Raw genomic sequence first — 23,686 nt, 5'->3', positions numbered from 1 at the left:
TGTTGTTTTGGGTTTTTTTTGGGGGGGTGGGGGGGTTGAGACCAGGTTTTTCTGTAGCTTTGGAGCCTGTCCTGGAACTAAATCTTGTAGACCAGGTTGGCCCTGAACTCACAGAGATCCACCTGCCTCTACCTCCAGAGTACTGGGATTAAAGGTATGTGCCACCACTGCGCTGCTCAGTGTGGTATTTAGCCCAATTTTGTGAGAGAGAAACCTTAGGGAGTTTATTCTTTGCCATCAGGTAAGTGTTGGGTAGGGAAAAAATTCTAATGTTCCATGAGTGTATGTTTTGAGGGAGCTTGCAAGCCAAGTCATGGTCTTCTATCGAAAACCATTAGGTTGTTCTGACTTACTGGTTATGGCTATGGGCAAGAGCTTCTTTCACTTTTTTTTTTTTAATTTATGGGCCTTTTTTTCATTTTACATATGACCCCAGTTCACCCTCTCTCCCCTTCTCCTGCCCCTCTATCTACCCCCATGCTACTCCTCATCCACTCCTCAAAGGTAGTAAGGCCTCCCTTGAGGAGTAACAAAGTCTGGCATACCAAGTTAAGGCAGGACCCAGCCCTCCCCTCATATCAAGATTGAGCAAGGTATCCCAACATAGGGAATGGGCTCAAAAAAGCCAGTTCATGCACCCAGGTTAAGTCCTGGTCCCACTGCCAGGGTTCCCCCAAAGAGATTAAGCCACATAACTGTCACTGTCACCCACATTCAGAAAGCCTAGTTTGGTCCCATGCAGGTTTCCCAGATGTCAGTCCAGAGTCAGTGAACTCCCATTAGCTCAGGTCAGCTGACTCTGTGGTTTTCCCAATCATGATCTTGATCCCCCACTTGCTCATATGATCTCTCCTCCCTCTCTTCAACTGAACTCCAGGTGTCCAGTCCAGTGCTTGGCTGTGAATCACTGCATCGGCTTCCATCAGTTATGGGATGGAAGTTCAACGATGGCAATTAGTATAGTCACTAATCTGATTACAGGAGAAGGCCAGTTTATACACCCTCTCCACTATTGCTAGGAGTCTTAGCTGAAATCATCCTTGTGGATTCCTGGGGCTTCCCTTAGCACCAGTTTTTTTCCTAATGCCATAACTCTTTTACTGCTCTCCCTTTCCATCCCTCCCCCAACCTAGCCATCTTAAGCCCTCATGTTCCCATCCCCCACCCCCTCCTTTTATCCCCTTCCAATTTACCCAAGAGAACTCAACTATTTCCCTTTCCTGGGACCCTCCATTTGTATCTCTCTTAGGGTCCTCCTTTCTATCTAGCTTCACTGGGGTTGTGGATCATAACCTGGTTATCCTTTGCTTTATGTATAATATCCACTTATGGGTGGGTACATGCTGTATTTGTCTTTCTGAGTCTGGGTTACCTCACTCAGGATGGGTTTTTTTTTTCTAGTTCCATTCACTTGCCTACAAATTTCAAGATGACATTGCTTTTTACCGCTGAGTAATACCCTATTGCATAAATGTACCACATTTTCTTTATCCATTCTCTTCAGTTGAGGGGAATCTAGGTTCTGGATATTACAAATAATGTTTCTATGAGCATAGTTGAGCAAATGTCCTTGTGATATGATTGTGCTTCTTTGGGTATGCGCCTAAAAGTAGTATTGCTGGGTCATTGATTCCCAGTTTTCTGAAGGCAATATAGAACAAGCCATCAGGAAAATGCAAATCAAGATGACTCTGAGATACCCATTTTACATCTGTCGGAATGGCTAAGATCAAAAACACCGATGACAGTTTATGCTGGAGAGGATGTGGAGTAAAGGGAACACTCCTCTACTGCTGGTGGGAATGCAAACTTGTACAGCTGCTTTGGAAATTAATATAGCAGCTTCTTCCACCTTTCCACATAGCCATGTGCTTTCTGTGTCCCTTCATTGCCTTCCCTGGGGTAGCCATCCATCTTCATCTACAGCACAGCTCCTGGCTGTGCATCCTTAGAGCAAGTGCAGGATGTGCCACTGTATCCCCCACTGCATTTACACACTTTGAATACTGAATTAGCCAGATCTCTTCCTGAAATCTAACTGGATAAGGCATTTTCTGAGCAGTAGGAAGGCCATATGAATTGCACATCATTCTGAAACCAGCCTAACTTTGCTGACATCCTTAGAAGGAATCCAGCAAGTGTTCTTATTTCATTAATGGTTCACTCCAAAAATTCCACATTCATAGGCCTACAGTCTCCTCTAGCAAGGGTAAAATTTACATGTAAATGTGGAATACCTGAAGCCTGAGGAAATAGAATAATGATAAATGTCTTTACTGTTATGCAGTTTCCTAGTTAAAATTTAATATTGAAAGTTAATGGCAAATCACTTTTACTAAATAGAATGTATGAATTAAGTTTTGCTACTAAGTTAACTTGTTGTCTTAAAAAATATCCTAGAAGCTATTCTAACATGATATAACTTATTAGCCATCAAATTATTTTCTCCATAACAATATCCACTGAAATTAATGAACATCTTTCCAGATTAAAGAAGTATTTTTGTTTAGCTCAGGGATCTGTTTTACAATAAAATATAACTAATGGAGACCCACGCTTGTTTCCATGCTCACTGTCAAATGAGCCATGAATAACATCTGAAGGGTAAGAGCTAATGGGGAGAGTGCAGAAAGGGAGGTGAAGCCAGCACCTTTGATCTGTTCACCTCCATCTCACCTACAAAGCAGCAATTCCTTTTCCACAGGTTGTCTAAGGATCTAGTCATCAGAGAAGCATTTGGTAAGAGCTAATGGCTGCCATTCCTGCCACTTGTAAAGTATCACTGGTGCCAATTAACTGGCTCCAATTTAGGGTAACTTGACTGTAACTCTGAAGGGAGAGCAGTCTAAAGGTCTATGGATCAGGGGAGGATCTTCCTTGTCCACGCCACCAACCTTGTCCAAGTTCAGAAGGCAAGGTGGAAATAACCGCTACTAAAGTTGAGGTCACAGGAGCTTCTGGCTCCGTATGTGGCATTTAAGAGAGAAGTAGAATAATTCTTTCTATTAAATAGTTCTTTGTAAAAATAAAAATCTTGCTTACGGGAACAAGATGAGGACCAGGGGTGTGCTGGGTCAGTGGGAGTAGAAAGTGTACATGTGAGGAAAGATTGCTCTATAAACATCAATAGCAGTCACACTGTCCCCAGACAGAATGTTCCCCAGTAGACGTCACTTCACAAGTATTGTATATGAACAGATAGTAAATATGTATTTCATACGTTATAAATACTAATGGCATTGCTTCATCCAGAGAGAACATTCCCTAGTAAACATCACTCACAAGTGTTGTAAATTAGCATATATTTTATATGTACTATATATTATATGTATATGTTTTGTACATTATATACACTAATGGCATCACTTCTCACAGGGATCTGAGACACCCTGAATTATTATCAAAAACTATTATGTTTAAAATAATCACAGAGGTAACCCATCAGAGATACAATGGCCACATTCATGTTTATGCTCCCTAATCTTGTGTTTGTGCTTTATATTTTATGATGGTGCCATCTGTACACTGTTTGTGGGTCCCAGTGCAAAATGAAAGCAAGGAGCTAATTACAACATAATAAATAAAATGTAAGTAACTAATTAAAATGTGTATTAAGAATGCCAAAGTCACAACATAAGATCATTCATCCAAATGAAGGGCTCTGATATTATGAAATATGTATTCAAATTTTCTGAACCCTGACATATGGTTGCTAAAATCCTTAGACTTTCTTCAGCGACAGTGGCAAGTGTCTTTGCAAGCTAATGACTGGTTGGTGAGTGGCAGATTACGCAAGATGGGACCTGGTCACTGGAAAGAGCAAGGCAAAGTTCAACACTTGAGACTTTGCTTCTCATCTTCCACCCTCATGGTTGGAGCATGATGACATAGATGGAAAGTGAAATTAATAACCTATGGCCAATGACATAGTCAATCATGCCTGTGTCAAAAGAACCCAAAGGGACAGATTCAGAAGGCTTCTGGATAGCTGGGCACGTGAGGTTTGATATGAAGCTAGTTTCATGCCCTTTTGCCCGACACACCCTCCCTCTGTATCTTTTCCAGTACCGAATACTAAACCAATGTATATGAGCTTTGTGAGCTACTCCAACAAGAAGGAGGTGTGGGAACTCTCATTATACAGCCCATTGGTCAAAAATCACAAATGTCAAGCAAACTGAGGGTTGCAATTATTATCTGAAGATGGGCAAGAGACAGTCTGGGGACTGCGCCCTCAGCCTGTATGCCCGATGCTTTCTCTAGATAGACAGTATCTGAAATGATTTGACTTAGAGGGAAGTCAATGATGTTTACTATAGAATCTACTACTCCCTGGCCACGTGGGGAAACACTTCCCTACATTTGACATCGCATCATGCTGCTAATGCATAGCAAGAGACATTTGGTTGGTTATTCACTCTACAGTGAATAACTTGGAAAGCTTTAAAGATGTCAGTGAAGCTTTGTCCCCAGTGATGTTCCAGACACTCCTTTACTCACCACTGTGACAGCATCGTTGAGCAGAGACTCCCCAAAGACCAGGATGTAGAGCTGTTCGTTGACGTGAATGTTCTCAAAGACAGCAAGCACGGCCACGGGATCCACAGCTGAGATCAAGCTGCCAAACAACAGGTTCTGGAGCAGCGTGATGTCGCTGAGGCCAAATGCCTCAATCTGGCAGATGCCAAACAAAGACACCCCGATGCCGATGGAATTCCACAGTGTGCCTACCACGGCGTACCAGAAAATGGTGCCGAAGTTCTCAAAGAAGGGGCGAGTGGGCATGAAGTAGCCAGCATCCAGAACGATGGGTGGCAGGAGATACAGGAAAAACACATCCGTCTTCATGGCTGGGGGAGACTTTTCGTCAACTCCAAAGATGATCCCACCGAGTAGAAGTCCGACCATTATGAGAAGGCAGCTCTCTGGCACGATCGTGGGCAATTTGTGGTAGAGATGGAAACCTGGTAGGAAGAAGCACAGAGTCTGGGTTATTCAGGAGTTAGGGAGAAAGGATATTAGTCTCCATAGAAACAGTAAGCCAAACTTCAAATACTCCCAGTTCACTGTAATTGGCGTCTAGACTGCAAAACAGCCCACTTCAAGCAGGTTACATTTACTTATTTACATTTGTGCAGGAAATGCCATTAAGACACAAGCTGAATTTTAAGCCAGAAATCAAATGCTAGAGATACCCATTGTTTACATGTGGGGGTTTCTATACCTTTATTGCATTTTTCTTAAAAACTGGGACTATGGAAATGGAATGATAACGCAATTTGCACGTATGTGTTAGAGATGGTCCTGTGTGTGCTGTACACCTGCTTATGGGAATGCCCCCACACACGTCTGCTTGTGTTTCTGCGATCAGCAGTCCCCTCTCTTTTCTCTAGCACAGGCTTCTGTTCAGGTGTTCTCTAGGTTAGAAACACACCAGGATCCTCCATGGAGAATCGCGTTGCTGTTTGCTTTCCTTCCTTCCTTTCCTGGGAGGTTCCTATGCAGGTCAGGGCAAACCCTGCCATGTTGTTCCTCAGGGGGGAGCTGTCCTCACCAGTTTTTTTTTGTTGTTGTTGTTGTTGCTGCTGCTGCTGCTGTTGCTGTTGTTACTTTAGTTTTGTGTGAAGAACAGAATATTTACCCAGCAATGGCTTCATCTGGCCAGAGCATCCTAGACAGCCATAAGCCTCCCCCGCTCTGAGATGGCAAGCAGAGGCCAACACACCCGGTGAGTTTTCTTGAGTCCTCGTGTTTTTATATAGCAAGCACTTTCTTAAAGGACCCACCCTTCCCCAGCCCCAGACAATGCAATGGTATGCTGAAAACAATTTAATTCTGCTCAGAACATCTTCAGACATTCATCTCATTTAATCCTACCAAAACTCTAGTAGGGAGTTAACTTTGATGCTTTTAAAAAACCAAAGTGACCATCAAGACTCAAAGCCCTCCATAGTGACACCACACTGGTTGGGTCACAAGTCATCTTTGAGATTACTACATTTTTCTCTGCTGTTGATAAAAAAAAATAGTAATTTCTTTATCTCTAATCTTTTCATTTTAATCCTGAATATGTTTAATTTAAGAGACAACCAAAGCAACTTATTAGGATGTGTTAAGTAACTGGTTTATAAAGGATATATACACATGAACCGCCCCATCTGGAAGAGTTCCCGAACAAGAGACAAAACGGGTGTATCTGTGAATTTCTCCAGTCCAGTACAAGGTAGGCTCAAGTCTCAACCAAGAGCCAGGTAAGTACAGAGGAGATAGGTTTGGCTAAGGAAAGCACCCAAAAAGAGACAGGACGGTGCAGACATCAAAGACTAAACTCTTAGACAGGGACAGAAGCCTCCCAAGAAAGGAAGGAGGAGGTTAGCTACCTCCTATTCTGTGCAGGAGCCCAGTGTACTTTTAACATACAGAGAACCTGAGCAAAAGTTGGGGTAGGGAAAAGAAGGAGAGCCTATAATTGCAAGACAACAGTACATCATCCTGAGACCTTTCATATATTTCAGAATCAAGCCATAATATTAAAAAAGCTGTGCCTTGAATGAGCCCCCTCCCAATTTCAATACAACAGATTGAAGAGGTGGGGACTCTGAGGGCGATTTTGACAGTGAAATTTAAACCGGGAACAGGATACAGTGGACAGCCTCGACAACGATGCTGTACTGAAGTTAGCATGGTAGTAACAGGAAACGTCAGAAGATTATGATGAAGGCAATACTGGCATAAAGATGATCAGAAAGTCACCATAGTAAGGAAAATGGGTTCAGATTCTGTAGCACCCTTCTGATGACCAAATGTGTGTGGCTCTGCCTTTGCAGCGCAAGCAGGAGGGTGGAGACCCTGCCCTTTGGCACCCCTTCCCTCAGACTCAATAGCTCTTTTCTCAATGTTCTACACTTCCTTTCCCTCCACACACCCAGCCAGTGAGGGCCTACCTGCATCTATACAAGATGGGGCCCTTGATAGTGAGACATGTTCAAAGAAAAACACTGCTTGGTCTTTGAGACCCTCAAAACTCAACCTGAGGCTGAAGGATGGCAGACCCTTCCTCCTTCAGTGTTCCAGACAGGAAATGGATCCTGCTCCTGGGATCAACTTCCTCTTTCCTGCCCTGTGAGACCCACCAGTTCTGAGACCGACTCTCTCTGTGAGCGTGTTCTGAGGAAAGGCCTCCTATGGTGTCTGGAAGATTCCACCCTTCTTTCCTTGTCCTTCCGCCACGCGTGAGTACAGCAGAGAGACTGTCAACTAGAGGTCAAGGGTGGCACCGTGGTCTTAGATTCACAGCATTCAAAACGGTGAGAAAATCGATGTCTTCACTTTTAAGTTACTCAGTCCTATTCAACCGTACCCAGGACTATTGAAGTAGCAGGGATGGTCTAAGAGAGAAAAGTGTCAAAATGATGGGACAAGGGGGAGTAGGAGAGTGACAGAATATGTTCCCAGAGACTCACAGCCACAGCTGTTTAATAAGTGAGACTCTATTACCAACAGGACTAAAACCACAGCACGAAATACTCCGTGCACTGAAGCAATAGCATTTGGAGGAATATAAAATACTAATTTCTACACAATAAAGTGAGCATCTGTATGCGGGGTATTCAATCATCTATTGTTTTTCGCTTTATTATTACAACTCTGTAGGCTGCAGTAATAAGTAGAATTAATGTATCCAATGGCTACAGCTGTCTGCCCATGACCTCTAGCTGATCCGCTGACCTCATTGTCAAACAGAATAAAACTTCTCCGAAAACCCATCTCTGTATCTCCCTGCATGCTGCCTCCTTTCGCAGCCAGCATTTCCTGTACGATAAGAACATGCCAGTAATAGCCTCCTACGGCACGCAGTATCCGAGCACAATCCATGCCCTTCTGGAACTCAGCCCTAAGCCGAAGGTTCCTTGCCCTGGGCCTCCAAAGTTGCCACACTGGACGACTGTCCCAACCTGGAATGCAGCTCTCCCACTCTCTGCACGTGACAATAACTGGATGACTGGCTGTCGCCAGACTCCTCTTACTCAACTGCGACAGTGAAATATATATCTCCCAGGTAAACGTCTTCAATGACACCCGGATTGTTGACTACACAACGCAGTACTGTTCGCGACACATCACCGGTGCCCCATATTTTCCCTGCCTCCTCTGGTTCAGAGGAACAAGGCAAGACAAAAGCTCTTGTAATGATATGCAGACAAACATAGTGAACCCTAGACGCAGAGTAGAACTGGAGGAGGCCTGTTTTCAGAGACGCCCACTCCTGTTCTTGATGTTTCATTTTCCTTCGCTAATTCACCCTCTGGGACCTAGGGCTCTCTCTCTCACACGCAGGGAGCACAGCTCTCACGTTCCAGAAAGTGTCCTCTAAGGCCTATGAGTGGAGGATGGGCAACTCGGCATATGGGCTGAAGCAAAGGACAGGAGACAGAGATGGTATCCGTGTATGCCAGATGGCAATGCTTGCCAAGTTCATGCATTGTGCCAGGTTCTGACCAAGACCTTAGCCGATAGGAAGCGGTGATGGAGAAGCAAATAGGAGACAGCAAAATAAATGTAAATGAAGGGAGCAACCAGTACCAGCACTAAGACAAGGGACCAAGGAGGAGGGACAAGGAATATGGGAGGAAACTCAGTCAAAGGATGAATCAAGAATGAAGTGTATCAAACGGGAATACTGTGAGTCAATAGAGAATTTATGTTTAAAAAAAACACTTTTCTCCTTTGTTTCTAAATGCTTAGGTCTATCAAAATGGATCTGAGTGACCCTTTCCTGAAATAGGACAGTGGCTACTGAATCTGCCCAGTTGTTCCATGGTCAAGAAGGGATTAAGTGAAGGGCAGTCACAGGAATCCTCAGCACAGTGCCCTCCAGGGAACATAAGCAGAGGCATGAAGGGCACTGGGTGACACTCAGCTGTCAGGCAAGGCTTGGAATTCCCATGTCTATGCTTCCGTGAGTACCTGGAATCAACTGATCAGCAAAATGGATAGCTTAAAAAAAAACAAAAACAGAGACTGCTTCTTAAATATTATTATTGATAGAAACATACATTGGTTTCTCCCTGAGTATTCTGTGAAGGGTGGAAATTGACTTTAATAGATTGGACTGTCTGTGCCTGAATCATCAGTCTATCTAATATCATCAAGAAAAGTATCAGCCATTGGCAAGAAAAACCAAACCAAATTGATGATCATTTCTATGAGGTCGACACGAGCTGCTGCAGAGACAAAGCTGTGCGGGTCTGAGAGTGGCGGGGATTTACAGCATGGTGCCAGACAGTAAATACTTTTAGCTTGCACACCATATTTTAGTTTGTCTTTACAGTGCAAAGGAAGCGATGGATTGTTGGTAACAGCAAACTGAACGAACGCTCGTGGCCGTATTTCAAGGAAGCTTCATTCACACGCACTGAAACTAGAACTCCATACACTTTCACACACTCCTATGCGCTTATTTAGATTTGGTTTTAACCATTGGAAAATGTGAAAACCATCCTCAGACCACAGGCAATACAAAGCCAATTCGGCTGTTGTATTTGGAGTCCAGGCTGCTCTGTGCTCACTTCCCCAGCTTTAGCCTGTTTGTATTTCCTGGTACCTCCTGTTGATTGTTTGAGGGGTATTGCACTTCTTTTCATTTACTGTTTATTGCCAGGATATAAAAAACTGCAATGACAGTACTTTAAATCTTTATTGTTTTATGTTTATTGTAACAAATCTCAGTGGGCTAGCAGGAGAAGACTCACATAAAAATATAACGTAAAATACTCCTCCCCAGGAGTGACATGAATTTCCTTTCTCTCTACACACAAGTGTGGAAATAAGCTTAGTTTAAAAGCGTAACGTGTACATAAAAGTAAAATCACTGAGAACAATTTACTATATTTTCTCACTGTAGTAACAATAACCTGTTAACCCTGGGAAGACGGGAAAGACAGAAAATAAACAAACAAACAAACAGCTTCCAGATCCAGATAATAGAATCCACCAACGAAGAGTAACAATGTAAAAGTCAGAATCAGAGAAAAGCATAAAAAAAAAAAAAAAATGAAAGCCAAACAGGCAAACCATACAGTTGCTACCAGCTCAAGGCAGATGGGGACACAGGCGTGCTCATGCGCGCGGGTGCGCGCGCGTGCGCACACACACACACACACACACACACTACAGTTGTGATCAGCTCAAGGCAGATGGGGACATGCACACACACACACAAACACACACACACACTATAGTTGTGATCAGATCAAGGCAGATGGGGACATGCACACACACACACACACAAACACACACACTATAGTTGTGATCAGCTCAAGGCAGATGGGGACATGCACACACACACACACTATAGTTATGATCAGATCAAGGCAGGTAGGAGATTCGCAGAAGGGAATAGTCAAGACCTCAGAGGAAACACATTAGCATAAACTAAAGACCTATGCAAATTCTAATTTCCCTTTATTTTGTTTTACATTTTAAAGGGGTTTGAAAAAATATATAATAGCGTCCATTGCATCAATAAATACTTGCCAAGCTAAGGTTAAGCCCTGGACAATCACACATGGGCACCAAGGAGGCATTGCACAATGATTGTGGCTGCCTGGCCCCGCACTGAGGTCTGGGGCAGGTTAGCCTCAAAGTTAGTGATGTTCTAAGTAAGTCATGCCTTCCTGGCAGGCAGAAATAAGAGAAGAAGATGGAAAAGATAGTATGAAAGTTTGTTTTTTGGCATCAAGAGGAATAAACAAGGCCATCTAAACCTAAAATATGCTTATTTTTAAAGCGTCTCCATTTATATATCAACTAAATACATACTTCCAGATGCAGAACTGCAGTAAGCAATTAGGCAGACAGAACAAACACAATAGCAGCTTGATTTTTTTAAAATCAGATATTTCAACAAATTCTTATCATAATATAATTCAAGTAAAGACTGGGTAAAATATATTTCTGAAAGTAAATTATATTAACTACTAACTCAAATAATTAAGGCATTAAAAATAATATATAAAATATATAAAATTGAGTTAATAAAGCAGAATTAACTGATAAATTAAAAAATTTACTACAAGGAATATAGACTTGTTATAAGCAAAGGCTGTAATGAATTTAGCAACCACCCCATCAAATATAATATAACTCTATGTACAAAGGCTTTCTTCTGATTGAATGCTCCACCTCTGAGTTTACAAAACACTCCTTATAATAAAAATGATTGCAAACTTTGAAAATATAAATGAAACATTGTTGAAATCATTCTAGAGTAAAACTTGGATGGCAATTAAGTCTTTCAGATGACTGGACCATAGAAGAAAGTGAACACTAATGAATTCTCCTTCCAGGATGGACTTTAGAAAGGGACAAAGTCAAGAGTTGGACTCTTCATCACAGTTTGAGTAAGCCTCTTCTGTAGATAAGGACTGGACAAGTTATATCACAAATGTTTCTTGTATTCAGGGCATATACCTCTAGTCCAACAGATAAGATGTGGCCTTCATCATTCACAGTAGAAGAAAGAGCATAATAAATGTCATCAGAGAGGAAATAAAACAAGAACTAGAGGAGGAGGAGAAAGCATCCCAGATGAGGACCCTCAAGACAATTTCATGAATGTAGATGGTGTTAAGATTGATCGGTAAGGATTTTTCCACTCCTATGGTAATGAAGCAAAAAGGAAGGTTCAAGAAAAGACTAGGTCTGGAAGAATGTGTGTTGTGACTAGCTTGAGGGAAGTAGGGGTGCAACCAAACAGCAAGGATCCATGCTGCACAGAACATGAGAAACAACTCTTGACCCACCTCTGTACCATGACAAGAGGAAGCTAGCGAAGAAATATTGCCATCCCCTTGTCTTCTTGCAGGCAGAAACAGAAAGAAGCCCCTTCCAAGAAACCAGAGGTTACAATTGGAAGTAAGAAAATGAGAACTTCCCAAGAGGTGAAACAAATGGAAATGATTAACCTTCCATGTAAAGAAAAGGAAGTTGTCTATTAAAACATGAGACTAAAATGTTTTAGCAGAACCCAGGCTCCACGCAAAACCTGTGCATAATCCCATGGAAGATGGGCTCAACACAAGGAGGAGTTAAAGAGAGTGACCACTCAGCAATAAAAAGAGCACTCTCAGATAATAAAGATCTCTCTCTTCAGATACTGTGCTCATATGATTGAAAAATCAAGGAATTTTATACTAACGACATTTATTATGACATTGTGTGTGGTGGGGAAAAACGGGAGGAAGAATCATTACCCCATTAAATTATTTTTGTTTCATCTAATCTATAGTTCTTGAGACCCTTTCACACATTAGTTATTATAGCTGACACTAGGGGAAAAGTGATGATCCAATGGTAAGAAACAGAAGTTAAATTGATATGCAGAAACAGTTAATTATGAGCACACAGAGGAAAGCAGAGAAGGATGAAGGAGTTCTTCTGATGAATATTTAATGTCTATGTGGTCAGGGAAATACAAAATTCCCAGTGGAGCGAAGGAGGCAAAACATGGCACATGTGCTTTTCTAAATATGAATGAAAAGCATGAAAACAGAAACCTTAAGCTGGGAGCCTTCTGGTCAACCAGGCAAGTCTGGCAGGAGCTCAGAGATTGAAGAACACAGTAGAAAGAAAAGAACAGGAAAATGTCATAACATGGCAACTCTGGGGCCAGGAGAAGATTTTGATCTGTTCTGAGAGTAATGAGGAGCCCTAGAAAGTTCATGAGCAGAGACAAGCGCGACTGGACTCATGATTTGTAAGGGGTCATTTTGGCTGCTATCAACATGTTTTTGAGCAATTGGAAAGGGGTCCTCATTAAGAGGGTAGTATGAGAGGGGGTCAGATGAGTGTGTTTGGATACTGCTGCTCCCACATAGTATGATACTGGCCTGGAGAGTCCTGATATGAGCATTGGTCGATAGTGAAGCCACAGTTTTAGTTCAACCAACTGAATGCTGAGTTTGTCATTGTTGAAATGGAGAACAACAAGAAGAGATACAGTGAATACCCATCAGGAAGTTCTTGAACAATATCACTCTGCTTTAGCATATTGATAACATGTTTACCAAAAGAAATGGTAGCTGATATTTATAGAATACTATGGAAGAACCTACAGCTATGATGTCAGACTAGCTCTGAATCACTGCAATACGCACTACTATCTGATTTTATTACACCTTGAATGAATCATAAGAATAAAACTATAAATCTAGATAATGGGACATAAAGGCATAAGAATGTCTCATAAAGAACAAGGCAGATACCAGTGAGGACAGACAGCATAGTTTGACTGTTGTTACATAATCATGAAGATAACAAGACATAACTAAAAGACACAGAGCAGTTTCTTTTATAGTTCAACTGTAAAAGGAAAAAGACTTTCGGTGCAGAGGTGGAGTAGAGTGGTACACACATCACAGCACTTGAGAGGAGGAGGCAGGAGGATCAGAATGCCCATGTCAAATTCAGCTATATAGAAAGTTCAAGGCAAACCTAGGCTACATGAGATTGATCTCAAAGTAGCAAACAACAAGACTCACAGGTAACCATCACTTTAGAGATGGAAGATTATCACCAGTGAAGAAGGTAAAGAATATTAAAGTAGGGGATGTCTCCACCTTTGTAACAACACAAAACACACACACATAGATCAGTAGAATAGAACAGAAGACCCAGATGTAAACACACACACACACACACACTCTAGCCACTTCATTTTTAACAAGGATGCTGACAGAATACAGTGAAGAAAAAGAGCCTGAACAAATGGTGCTGGCAAAACTGAACATCTGTACATTGAAGAATGAAAATAGGCCCTGATCTCTTCTCCTTTATGAACATGAACATAAAATGGATCAAAACCTTAATGTAAGCCCTGGTCTTCTGTGACTGCTAAGGAGAGGGGAGGAGAACACTTCAACCCGTGGGTATGCAGGTGTTTTCTGAATGGGACTTGAATAGCTCAAGAAATAGCTAACAGTAGACAGAATTTCACGCAGGGAAGCAATCCAGCAGAGAGACAGACTCTAGCAGAGGATGCAGAACTACAGTATATAAAGAACTCAAACTACAAACCAGCAAATAAGCAAACAAAACCACCATTGATAAACAGGCTAATGAAAGGAACAGACTGTTCTCAAATGATCAAAATAAGTCCAATGGAAACTGTATTGGGATTCTATCTTACTCCAGTTCAAACGGCAGTCATCCTAAAAACAAATAATACGTGTATGTAGGCCTTGTGAGGACGAGGTCTAAAGGGAACCTTTACATACTGCTGGGGGATTTAGCCCAGGCCCTCTGAAAATCAGCAAGGGGTCCCTCAAAGCACTAAACATAAACCCGTGAGACCCAGCCAGGCCACTCCTGCACGTGTGCCTGAAGGACCCCAAGTCAGCACACCACAGGGGTATTTACACATAGGTGTTTCATGGAACAGGAGTCACAGTAACTGATGGGACACATGCAAAATGGACTCTTTGCAAGACTCTTTCAAGATGAAGTAGAGCATTGATTGTTAGCTCTTTCCTAGACATTGGCTCCTTCAGTTTAAATCTGCACAAATTAGAAGGAGGAAAAACAATTTAAAAAAAACCCTCAATCAAACTTGATTGGAATGAAACTATAAATCCAGAAAATAGTGCACAAAGGCACAAAAATATGTCATAAAGAACAAGGTCATTGACAGAAGGGTAAAAGGAGAAAATATAGTTTACTAACATATTAGGACATTTTTATCCATAAAGAAGAACAAAATTATATGGTTTATGAGAAGATAGATATAATTGGAGATAATAATAGATGAATTAAAGGCCAATCTCAGAGAAATAAATGATGCAGCTTTCTTCTCATTTGTGAGTTCTGGTCTCTATAGATACAAGAAGTCAAATACTGTATATATCACAGAAAATAAAAATGAAATTGCTTCAGAAGTGTCTAACATATGTCTAGCAGCACATGTGACCCTTGTAAACTTATTTGAAACATTATCAGATTTGGTTTGTTCTTAAGAATTAACATTACAGCCGGGCGGTGGTGGTGCACGCCTTTAATCCCAGCACTCGGGAGGCAGAGGCAGGTGGATCTCTGTGAGTTCAAGTCCAGCCTGGTCTACAAGAGCTAGTTCCAGGACAGGAACCAAAAGCTACGGAGAAACCCTGTCTCGAAAAAAAAAAAAAAATTAACATTACAGATCACAACAAAGTCCCAAGAAGCTGAAAGAAAGGTTGGACACCCTTGTCAAGGGAGCAGAGGGAATTAATGGGTAAGGGGGAGGGGGAGGGGAAGACAGTGAAATACCTGGGGAGTATGCCCAACGTACATTATGTACTTGCATGAAAACAGTCTCACGTGACTCTAATAAAATTAAAATACTTACAAACAAAAGCAAGATTTAAAATTTTTTCCTAAAGCCGGGCGGTGGTGGCGCAGGCCTTTAATCCCAGCACTTGGGAGGCAGAGGCAGGCGGATCTCTGTGAGTTCGAGACCAGCCTGGTCTACAAGAGCTAGTTCCAGGACAGGCTCCAAAACCACAGAGAAACCCTGTCTCGAAAAAAGCAAAAAAACAAAAAACAAAAAAAAACAAAAAAAAAAACAAAAAAAAAATTTTTCCTAAAATGCTAAAGCTTAAATTCGTCTTACTGAAAGTCTGAAGAAAATAAAAGGTAAGAAAATTCACGTTAAAAACGATGACCAGATTTCTATCCCTGATGAGATGGACTGCATTTCTCTGTTCTCATTTGTCGCAGCCCAAAAATCTCAGACATTCACCATGAAGCAAACGGGCAGAAATGAGGGAAGACAAGAACAGTGGCACCAGTTCCCAGGTCTGAAGAACAGCAGAGCACGGAGCTTTGTTTTGGGACTTTTGTTTTCGAAATTATTTTATTTATGTTGATGCTTTGCCTACCTGAAACACCAAACATATGCAGTGCTCACAGAGGCCAGAAGCAGGCTTTGGATTCAGAGTTGCTGAGGTCCAAATAGTCATACGAGTGCTGCAAACCAAACCCTAGTTTTCTGTAGAGTGGTCAGAGCTCTCAACCACTGAGCCATCTCTCCAGCCTCTTTTTTGTTGTGGGTGTTTTTTTTTGGGGGGGGGGCAGGGGGTATTGTTTTTCCTTCTAATATCTTCATTCTTGAACTAAAGAAGCCAGAGGCAGGAAATTCCAGTGGATAGAGACAGACCTAGCAATGGTCTGCTTTATCTGGACAAGAGACTTAGAAAAAATCCACCTAGCAAGAAAGAGAAGTTTCAAATAACAGCAGCTCAACTCTAGCCAAAGAGCACAGAGCAAACTATGGTCTCATCCGAGGAGGTTTGAGCAGGCCTTCTAAAGGTTACCCTCGCAAGATGCATGGAAACACCCTACCTGGAGGTTGGTGGGGCACCCAAAAGGAGGGATGTGGGATTCTCCTTTTCTCCTGCATGCCAATGAGCCCTCCCCAATCAGTGAAGTCAGTTTGGAGAACATGAACTACATTAATATACTCCACTCCCAGTCCTTGCCCAAAAAAGGGAAGAAAGGTCCAAACCCCGGGTGCTGTGAAAGACAGAAGAGCTATCACTACAGACCCTGTCATCAAATTATTTCATTAGCATTAAGATGGCAAGTTTATATGGTATATTCTTCATGGAGAAAATAATTTTCTTTTATTTTTATCCTTCCATCCCATTGTTATAAAATAGTAGTATAAAAGCAAAATGAAATATTGATTGCACTGCATAAACACTGCTAAACAAACAGGCAGAAAATAGGAGGATTTGCTTAAATGGATATTTGCTGATTGGCATGGGTACTTTGTGCTACACCCCAAAAATATAATATTGACTGATCTGTTGGCACAGAGTGTGAAGTGAGTTTCCTCAAGGCACTTTGGAGTCCATTTTGAAATGTGTGATGTGTGGGCTATTAAAGAAGGAGAAGAAAAACATGAGAATTGTCGGTAATTCAAAGGGAAACATAATATAGAAAAATGCTCAGAGCAGAATGTGAAGTAACAGGGAAATGTTTGACTATATTATAATATGCTCCCATATCTCCACCTCCCACAGCACGTGTGTTTATTCTATCCCTTCTTCTTTCAATTTATTCAAAATGGGCAATGAAAAAGAACACAAGAATAATTAGAATATGAAAGTGGTTAAATGCATTGATCTTTATCCCTAGCTAAAGGAAGCTGCCTCTTTTTAGTGAGGGTAGGGAACGTCTCCATTTAGGCAGCTAATTACTGCCAGAGGGTTGGGATGTAGCTCCGTGTTAGAACTCTTGCTTAGCATGCACCCCCAGCCCTTGTGTGTATTTATCTTTTTAATTGCACGCTGGAAAAAGCACTAATTTTCATCAGTGTTAATTTGGCTGTCAAATAAATTCGCACTCACCTTGAGTGCATGAACATCCCCCACGCCCTTAAATACAAGCAGGTACAAAGTCACAGAACTGACGAAGTCCCTTTGTTTGAGGTTTCTGTTTGTTTGTTTTGCACTTCATGGGGCTGTGAAAGACGACACGCTCAATGGAAACCAGACTTTGAATATTGATCTTTTCTGAGTTACACGACCCAATTTTCTCTCACGATCTGCTGGTATTCAGCTCCCATTCAGGAGAAACAAGACAGTAGCTGTTTTCTTAAGTTCTGCTGTTCCACAGGTCAGGTTTATTAATTGTGTTTTCAATTTATAATATTTTCAGTTTAACACTAGCTTATTGGGATCTAATGCATTAGAAATTGAACATCTGTAACAGAAACAAAATATCACATCACATGGCAAATCTTCTACCAGTTTATAAACAGACAAGTCAGGGTGGCCTGGGAGCCCACAGTACTTAGCCTACGGAGTAGTCCCAAAATTGAGCTAGTCTTTGAAAATGGAGAGATTTCTTACTGAAATTTTCTTATGTCTCTGTCTTGAAAACTCAGCAGGATTGGGCCCTTCCTCTGTCGCTCACCCCAGGCTAATTTCTGCAAAATATCAACCACCAAGTAAGGAGTAGTGGTACTCCTTAGCTGGGTTAAAATTCAGCTGGTTCGACACCATCAAGTCTCATAAGGGACGATTTTCATCTAAAGTTTGAGTAAAGCCAAGCATCAGAAGCTACTTGTGGCTATGATGGGAGACTGGATCCAGGCAAACCCTTTCATTTTTCTCTCTTTTCTTTTTAGAATTCTAACTTTGCCTTTCAACCACAGCAATGGAAATGAACCTTAGACTCTGAGATTCCATGACTTATCAGACAGATTTCTACCTCCTTGTGCATTTAAGTGAAGGTTTGGCTACTCAGAGCTTTGAGGTACCTTTGTCCAGACTCTACCAATGGATAAGCTCGCTGCAGGTTCAGGGTACAGCAGAGAGTTGCTGAAGTTCACTTCCATGAGATGAGGGGACTTACGAGGTGAACGGACCATTTGGCAGCCTCCGCTCTATGCAAGGCAGCTGAATCCTAATCTGATCACAGAACCAGGGCTGGAAACAGGGTTTGACTCACGCCCCTGTCTAATTATCTGCTGCATTCAATCCTTTCTTCAGTCAGATCATGATTTACAGTCTAGGCAATTAGAAACAATTAGATCAAATCTTAGCAGGGTATTTTAGTTTATGTGAAGATGGGTTCATGCAGCCAAGCACTGGGCTGAGCTCTTGAAGTTCACTTGAAGCGAGGGAGGAGGGATCATATGAACAAGGTGTGTCAATAGCATGATGGGAAAACCTACTGAGACAGCTGACAAGAGCTAGTGGGAGCTCACAGACAATGCACGGACTGCTGGGGAACCTGCATGGAACCTAACTAGACCCTCTGAATGTGGGTGACATTTATGTGACTTGATCTGTTGGGGTAGGGGATTGACAGTAACACCAGGATCTATCCCAGGTGCATAAACTGGCTTTTTGGAACCCATCCGATGGTGGGATTCTTTGCTCAGTCTTGATATAGGGGGCAGTCTTGGTCCTGCCTCTAGTTGGTATGCCAGACCTTTAGATTCCCCAAGGAAGTCCTTACCCCTTCTGAGGAGTGGCTGGGGGATGGGAAAGGGAAGGTGTAGGCAGGAGAAGGTGAGAAAGGGGGAACTGGAATTGTTATGTAAAATAAAAAGTAAATTTTTAAATAAAAAAAATGAATAAAGGAAAAGAGAAGTTGGGTCCAAGGAATTAAGCATCTGGAAAATGGGACAAAATTTTTTTTCAGTAGATTTTTCCAATATTACTAACTAGAAATTTTATATTTAGTATTTTAATCAGAAACATGGTAATTGTCTTCACAGACTCAAAAACTGTTGACTATGGAACATATAAAGATAAGCATGTGTACTTATACATACATACATACACAAAGGGAGGGAGGGGATGAGAAAGGGAGGGATGGACGGTGGGAGGGCTTCATACATTCAACACTGATAGAGGGTTTTCTCTCTGACCAAGAATGTGTCCCTAGGGTCAGAGACAGAGATAGCTAAAGACATCGCTTTCAGCAACTTGATATAGACAGCAATTGAAAACATTTGCCCTCTGATAACAGGGAACTATTTTGTCCCTCGTACCCCCACAGGGGACTTTTGGAAGCCTTGCGCCTTGAGAAGTAGCAGAGGAGTCTGGGAAGAACCTCCTAAGACTGAACACATGGGCTCGTAGGGGAGTCAGTTCTGGGAGGAGACTCCCAGGTGAAATGCTCTCGTGTGCTAAGGGTGTTGAACCTACACAATGCGCACTGTAAAAGGGACAGTTTCATTGTTATTGTTCCTCTCTTATGACATAATGGCACGGTATAGCCCTCCAATATGTACCTAAATATATTTCAAGGAAGTAGCAACCACAGACCAGGTGCTATCAGTGCTGACTCCCTCAGTGGTATAAAAACTCACAGTTTTTTTCCAGAAATTAGAACATTCAGGCATGCACAAGAGCAGGAATGATAGTTAATCTTTATTACGACTGCATAGTTAACTGGGTTATATTTATTTGACTGGATATAAACACACCTAGGAGACACACTCTGGGCATGTCTGTTTGTGCTTGAGAAATGCCTAGCTAGCCTTACTCAGGAGGCAAACTTCCATCCTGAATGGGGATGGCCCTATATAATGGGCTGGGATCCTAGAATGATTAAAAAAGGGAGGGGGGAGAAAGCGAGTTCAGTCCCAGCATTCATCTCTCTCTGCTTCCGGTGGACATTATATGACTAGCCAGCTCACCACCATGTGTTCCCTATCTTTGCCATCCCCACAAATCATGGCTGACAATAAGCCTAGTGCCATGGGTCATGGGAGTATATGATTTGTTTTCATTTTGGGGAGGCTTACAGTTAAGAGATTGTCTTGAGTGGCAGGCAAGTCGACAGTATAGACCCTAGGGTTTTGAACAGAGCTGTGACTTAACCAATCGTCAAGACTTTAAGAGATCAGCTGTACACATTTTGAATTGTGAGATAAGCGTGAGACCTTAGAGACCAGGTGTGGGTGTCTTATGGTTTGAAGTGATGTGCTTGTGTATGAAGCTGAGGAAGGGTAGACTTTGGACCTTTAATCTTCATTGCCAGGTGGGCTAGATTTAGAATCACCTAGGAGACACTCCTCTGGGCGTGCCTGTGAGGGCATTTAGAGAAAGGTGTCAGTCCAGAGGGAAACCCCGCCCTAAATGTGAATGACACCATCTCATGGGCTGGGGATGTAAAAATGGGAAAGATGAAAAGGAGTCAGCTAGCTGAGTGCAGTGGTCACACCCCAGTCTTTCTGACAGTGGATTGAATGTAACCAGCCGCCTCTAGCTCCCTCTCTGCCTCCCCTACCATTAGAGACTATGCCTCCCTACCCTCCCCACCCCTGCCGCCAAACAAAGAGTCCAAAGAAGACTTTTCCCTATTAATTTACATTTGTTGGAATTTTGTCATAATAACTAAAAGAGCAACTAAAAACAAAACAAAACAAAAAAAAACTTTGTACAGGTACTGTATCATTTTGTATCTTGATCTTGTACAAAGTAAACTAATTTCTTACTTTCAACCTAAGAAAGCAAGCTGAGGTTACACCTGAAAGACAGAGGAAGTGTAACACAGAAGCCTCCAAACAAAGGAACACTTGACTTCTCTATCAATCACGAGACTCCCTTTTGACTTAAGGTAATTAATAGTTCTGAACTTTATATGAAATGCAAAGCAATTATGTACCTGGACAGGGTGGCTACTTCCTGCTGATGGACATCATCTCAAATTGCTTTAATCTGCTCATGATCCAGGGGTGGAGAGGGATACAAGGGCCATTCTCTGCTCTGGAGGATGGCCAGAGGTTTCCACCGGCACACTCAGATTCTCAGCATTCAGCAGAAGAGCCCTGCTTCTGCAGACATCCCAGGAACTGTGCACGGTTCTCTTGGAGCACAGTGCAGGGAAAACGAAACACACGAAAGACGCCTTTAAGAAAGTCTGAGAATTAGAACTGGCTGCATTATGCCACACTGTAATTCCACTCCAGGAAATAACAGCAGTGACCCTGGACACTTTGCAAAAGTTTCTGTACCTATCCCTCTCTGGGTGTGAAATGTGTACCTCTTTAAGTGGAGAGGAGTCACCCACAGATGCCAGGGGAATTTCTCATCTAGCCAGGTGGGAAATGAAGTCCCTGCTGTTAAAACACAGAGCACTGCCCTTGGACACGCTCAATATTCTGCCTTAGAAAAGTCTTGGTCTTGTATTTTCATGGTCTCATGTTTCACGTTGAGGTCACTCAACTTGCAGGCAACCTGTCGAGACATTTTTATAACCTCTAGAGCTCTCCTTGTGTGTTAGACACCCCGCAGTGTATTTTGCCTCCCTGTTCGCCACTCCACACACGTTAGAAATACCATTTAGCAAAGTCACTAACGAAGGAACAGTTCGATATGAAGAGATTCTTCCCAGGTGACGCTTCATTGCGCAAGCGTTCCTTAGGTGGATTAGAGTTCAGATGTCCGTAAGTTCCAGCTACTCTTTCTGAATAAGCCCTTTGCACAGTTTAGTTAAGGGAAGAGGCATGGTGTTGGACTGGCAGGGATAAGGGCTTGGGTGTGCTTTAACCTGTGTTTCAATCCTTCCGTGCAAGCCAACAGTCCAAAGTAATTTTCGCTCTATTGCCCCGGGGTAGAGGCTAAATCCTAGGCTGTGTCTTCGTTTCAGCCCGTGTGTTAGTGAATGATTGACGCCGATTTGGGTTTCGCTGTTTGTGTCCTACTGTCTTTAAAAGTTATACGAGTTTTTCCGAGGAGGTCTCCCCACCCTTGTCACCACCTTGGGTGGGAACTTTATTTTACAGTTGAATTTTATCCCTTCAGGAGGCTGGCTGCTAAACATAGTGACGAGTTACTTAAACTAAGCAGATGGAAGTATAGGAGACGAATCCACAATTGCAGTCTAATTTCGCTTTTCAATTAAGTGGTTGCAAAATCTCTAAAGCAGCTACCACTGATTTACAGGACAGAGGAAATATTTGTACTCTAGGGAGTCCTGCACAGCCCAGGGAGTAGAATCTGGTGGCGTGAATGAGAATTGCCCCCAAAGACCCACTCATATGGGAATTCTTGGTCTTTAGTTGGTAGAACTGTTTGGGATTGACTAGTAGGTGTGGTAGTCTTAAGGGAGAAGGTGTGTACCTGAGGGAAGACTTTAGGGTTTAAAAAGCTTGTGTCATTCCGTTAGCTCTCTCTATCTCTGTCTCTGTCTCTCTGTCTCTGCTTCTTTGTCTTTATCTGTTTTTGTGTTTCTGTCTCTCTCTCACACACTCTCTCTTTCTGCCCAGTGGGGGAAATAAAGTCCTTAATGGCAAAGATCACATATCCTATCCGCCAAATCTCTAGCAAGATGATCAACAGTCATGGATAGCCTTTGAGCAGTGGTTCTCAACCTGTGGGTCACGACCCCTCCAGCAGACCTTTATCTCCCCTCCCCAAAATTTTTATATTATATTACAATTCATCACAGTAGCAACATTACAGTTATGAAGTAGCAACAAAGATAGTTTTATGGGTGGGGGTCACCACAATATGAGAGAACTGTGTTAAAGGGTCACAGCATTAGGAAAGTTGAGAACCACTGCCTTAGGTTTTGTACATGAATGAGTATCAACAGGAACACAACACAAGATAAAAAATTCTCCTGAGGAACAAAGCAGATAGTAGTTGTGAAATAATTGAAAAAAATGAAGGAAGCTCTGGTTTCAAGTGTACACATTGTAGCGAGACAAAAACAAGAGGCCTGTGTCCTAGGGCTTGTGTGCTGAGCCTCCGTGGAGGCGGTGGACAGCAGCTCACTCACACATAAACGACCAGCCAAAGGGTGCTATAGGCTGAGAAAACGGTCAGCCTGGACAGTATAGTACAGACAGCTGGGACCAGAGCTGTTTCACACAGACAGGAAGTTTCCTGATTTCTTCGAAAGCTGTGAGTCCCCAGAACTGCCATGGGCATCTGATGCTGTTTCGCTACGGAAGTAGCCCAGGGTTGACACTAACAATGCCTTCTGTGAAGACCAGGAGTGAAAATCAGAAAGCTGAATTCACTGTTGCACAACGGCAATCCCGTCTAGCTAGAAATTGAGGCAGAGAGATCAGGAGTTTTATGACATCCCAGGATACAAGACCCTGTCTCAGAAAATCGTAAAAGCTAAACCTTTCCACCCATCTCTGAGGCCTTAGAGGCAGCTACTGGTTGTGACATGGGGA

The 23,686-nt window shown here is 42.4% G+C and overlaps 1 protein-coding gene across 1 annotated transcript in view; it reads right to left on the bottom strand.

The window, feature by feature from the left end:
- Positions 1 to 23,686, bottom strand: part of Slc9a2 (solute carrier family 9 member A2) — an 83,869-nt gene that overhangs the window by 44,643 nt on the left and 15,540 nt on the right. The window contains exon 2 of the mRNA XM_057751984.1: positions 4,501 to 4,964. Within this exon, the coding sequence (XP_057607967.1) occupies positions 4,501 to 4,964 (464 nt within the window). The remainder of the gene's footprint in view (positions 1 to 4,500; positions 4,965 to 23,686) is intronic.

Source organism: Chionomys nivalis, chromosome 19, assembly GCF_950005125.1.
Source record: "Chionomys nivalis chromosome 19, mChiNiv1.1, whole genome shotgun sequence".
NCBI classification, from domain to species: domain Eukaryota; kingdom Metazoa; phylum Chordata; class Mammalia; order Rodentia; family Cricetidae; genus Chionomys; species Chionomys nivalis.
The sequence above is the reverse complement of the archived record's forward strand: the minus strand, read 5'-3'. Positions and strand labels throughout refer to the sequence as shown.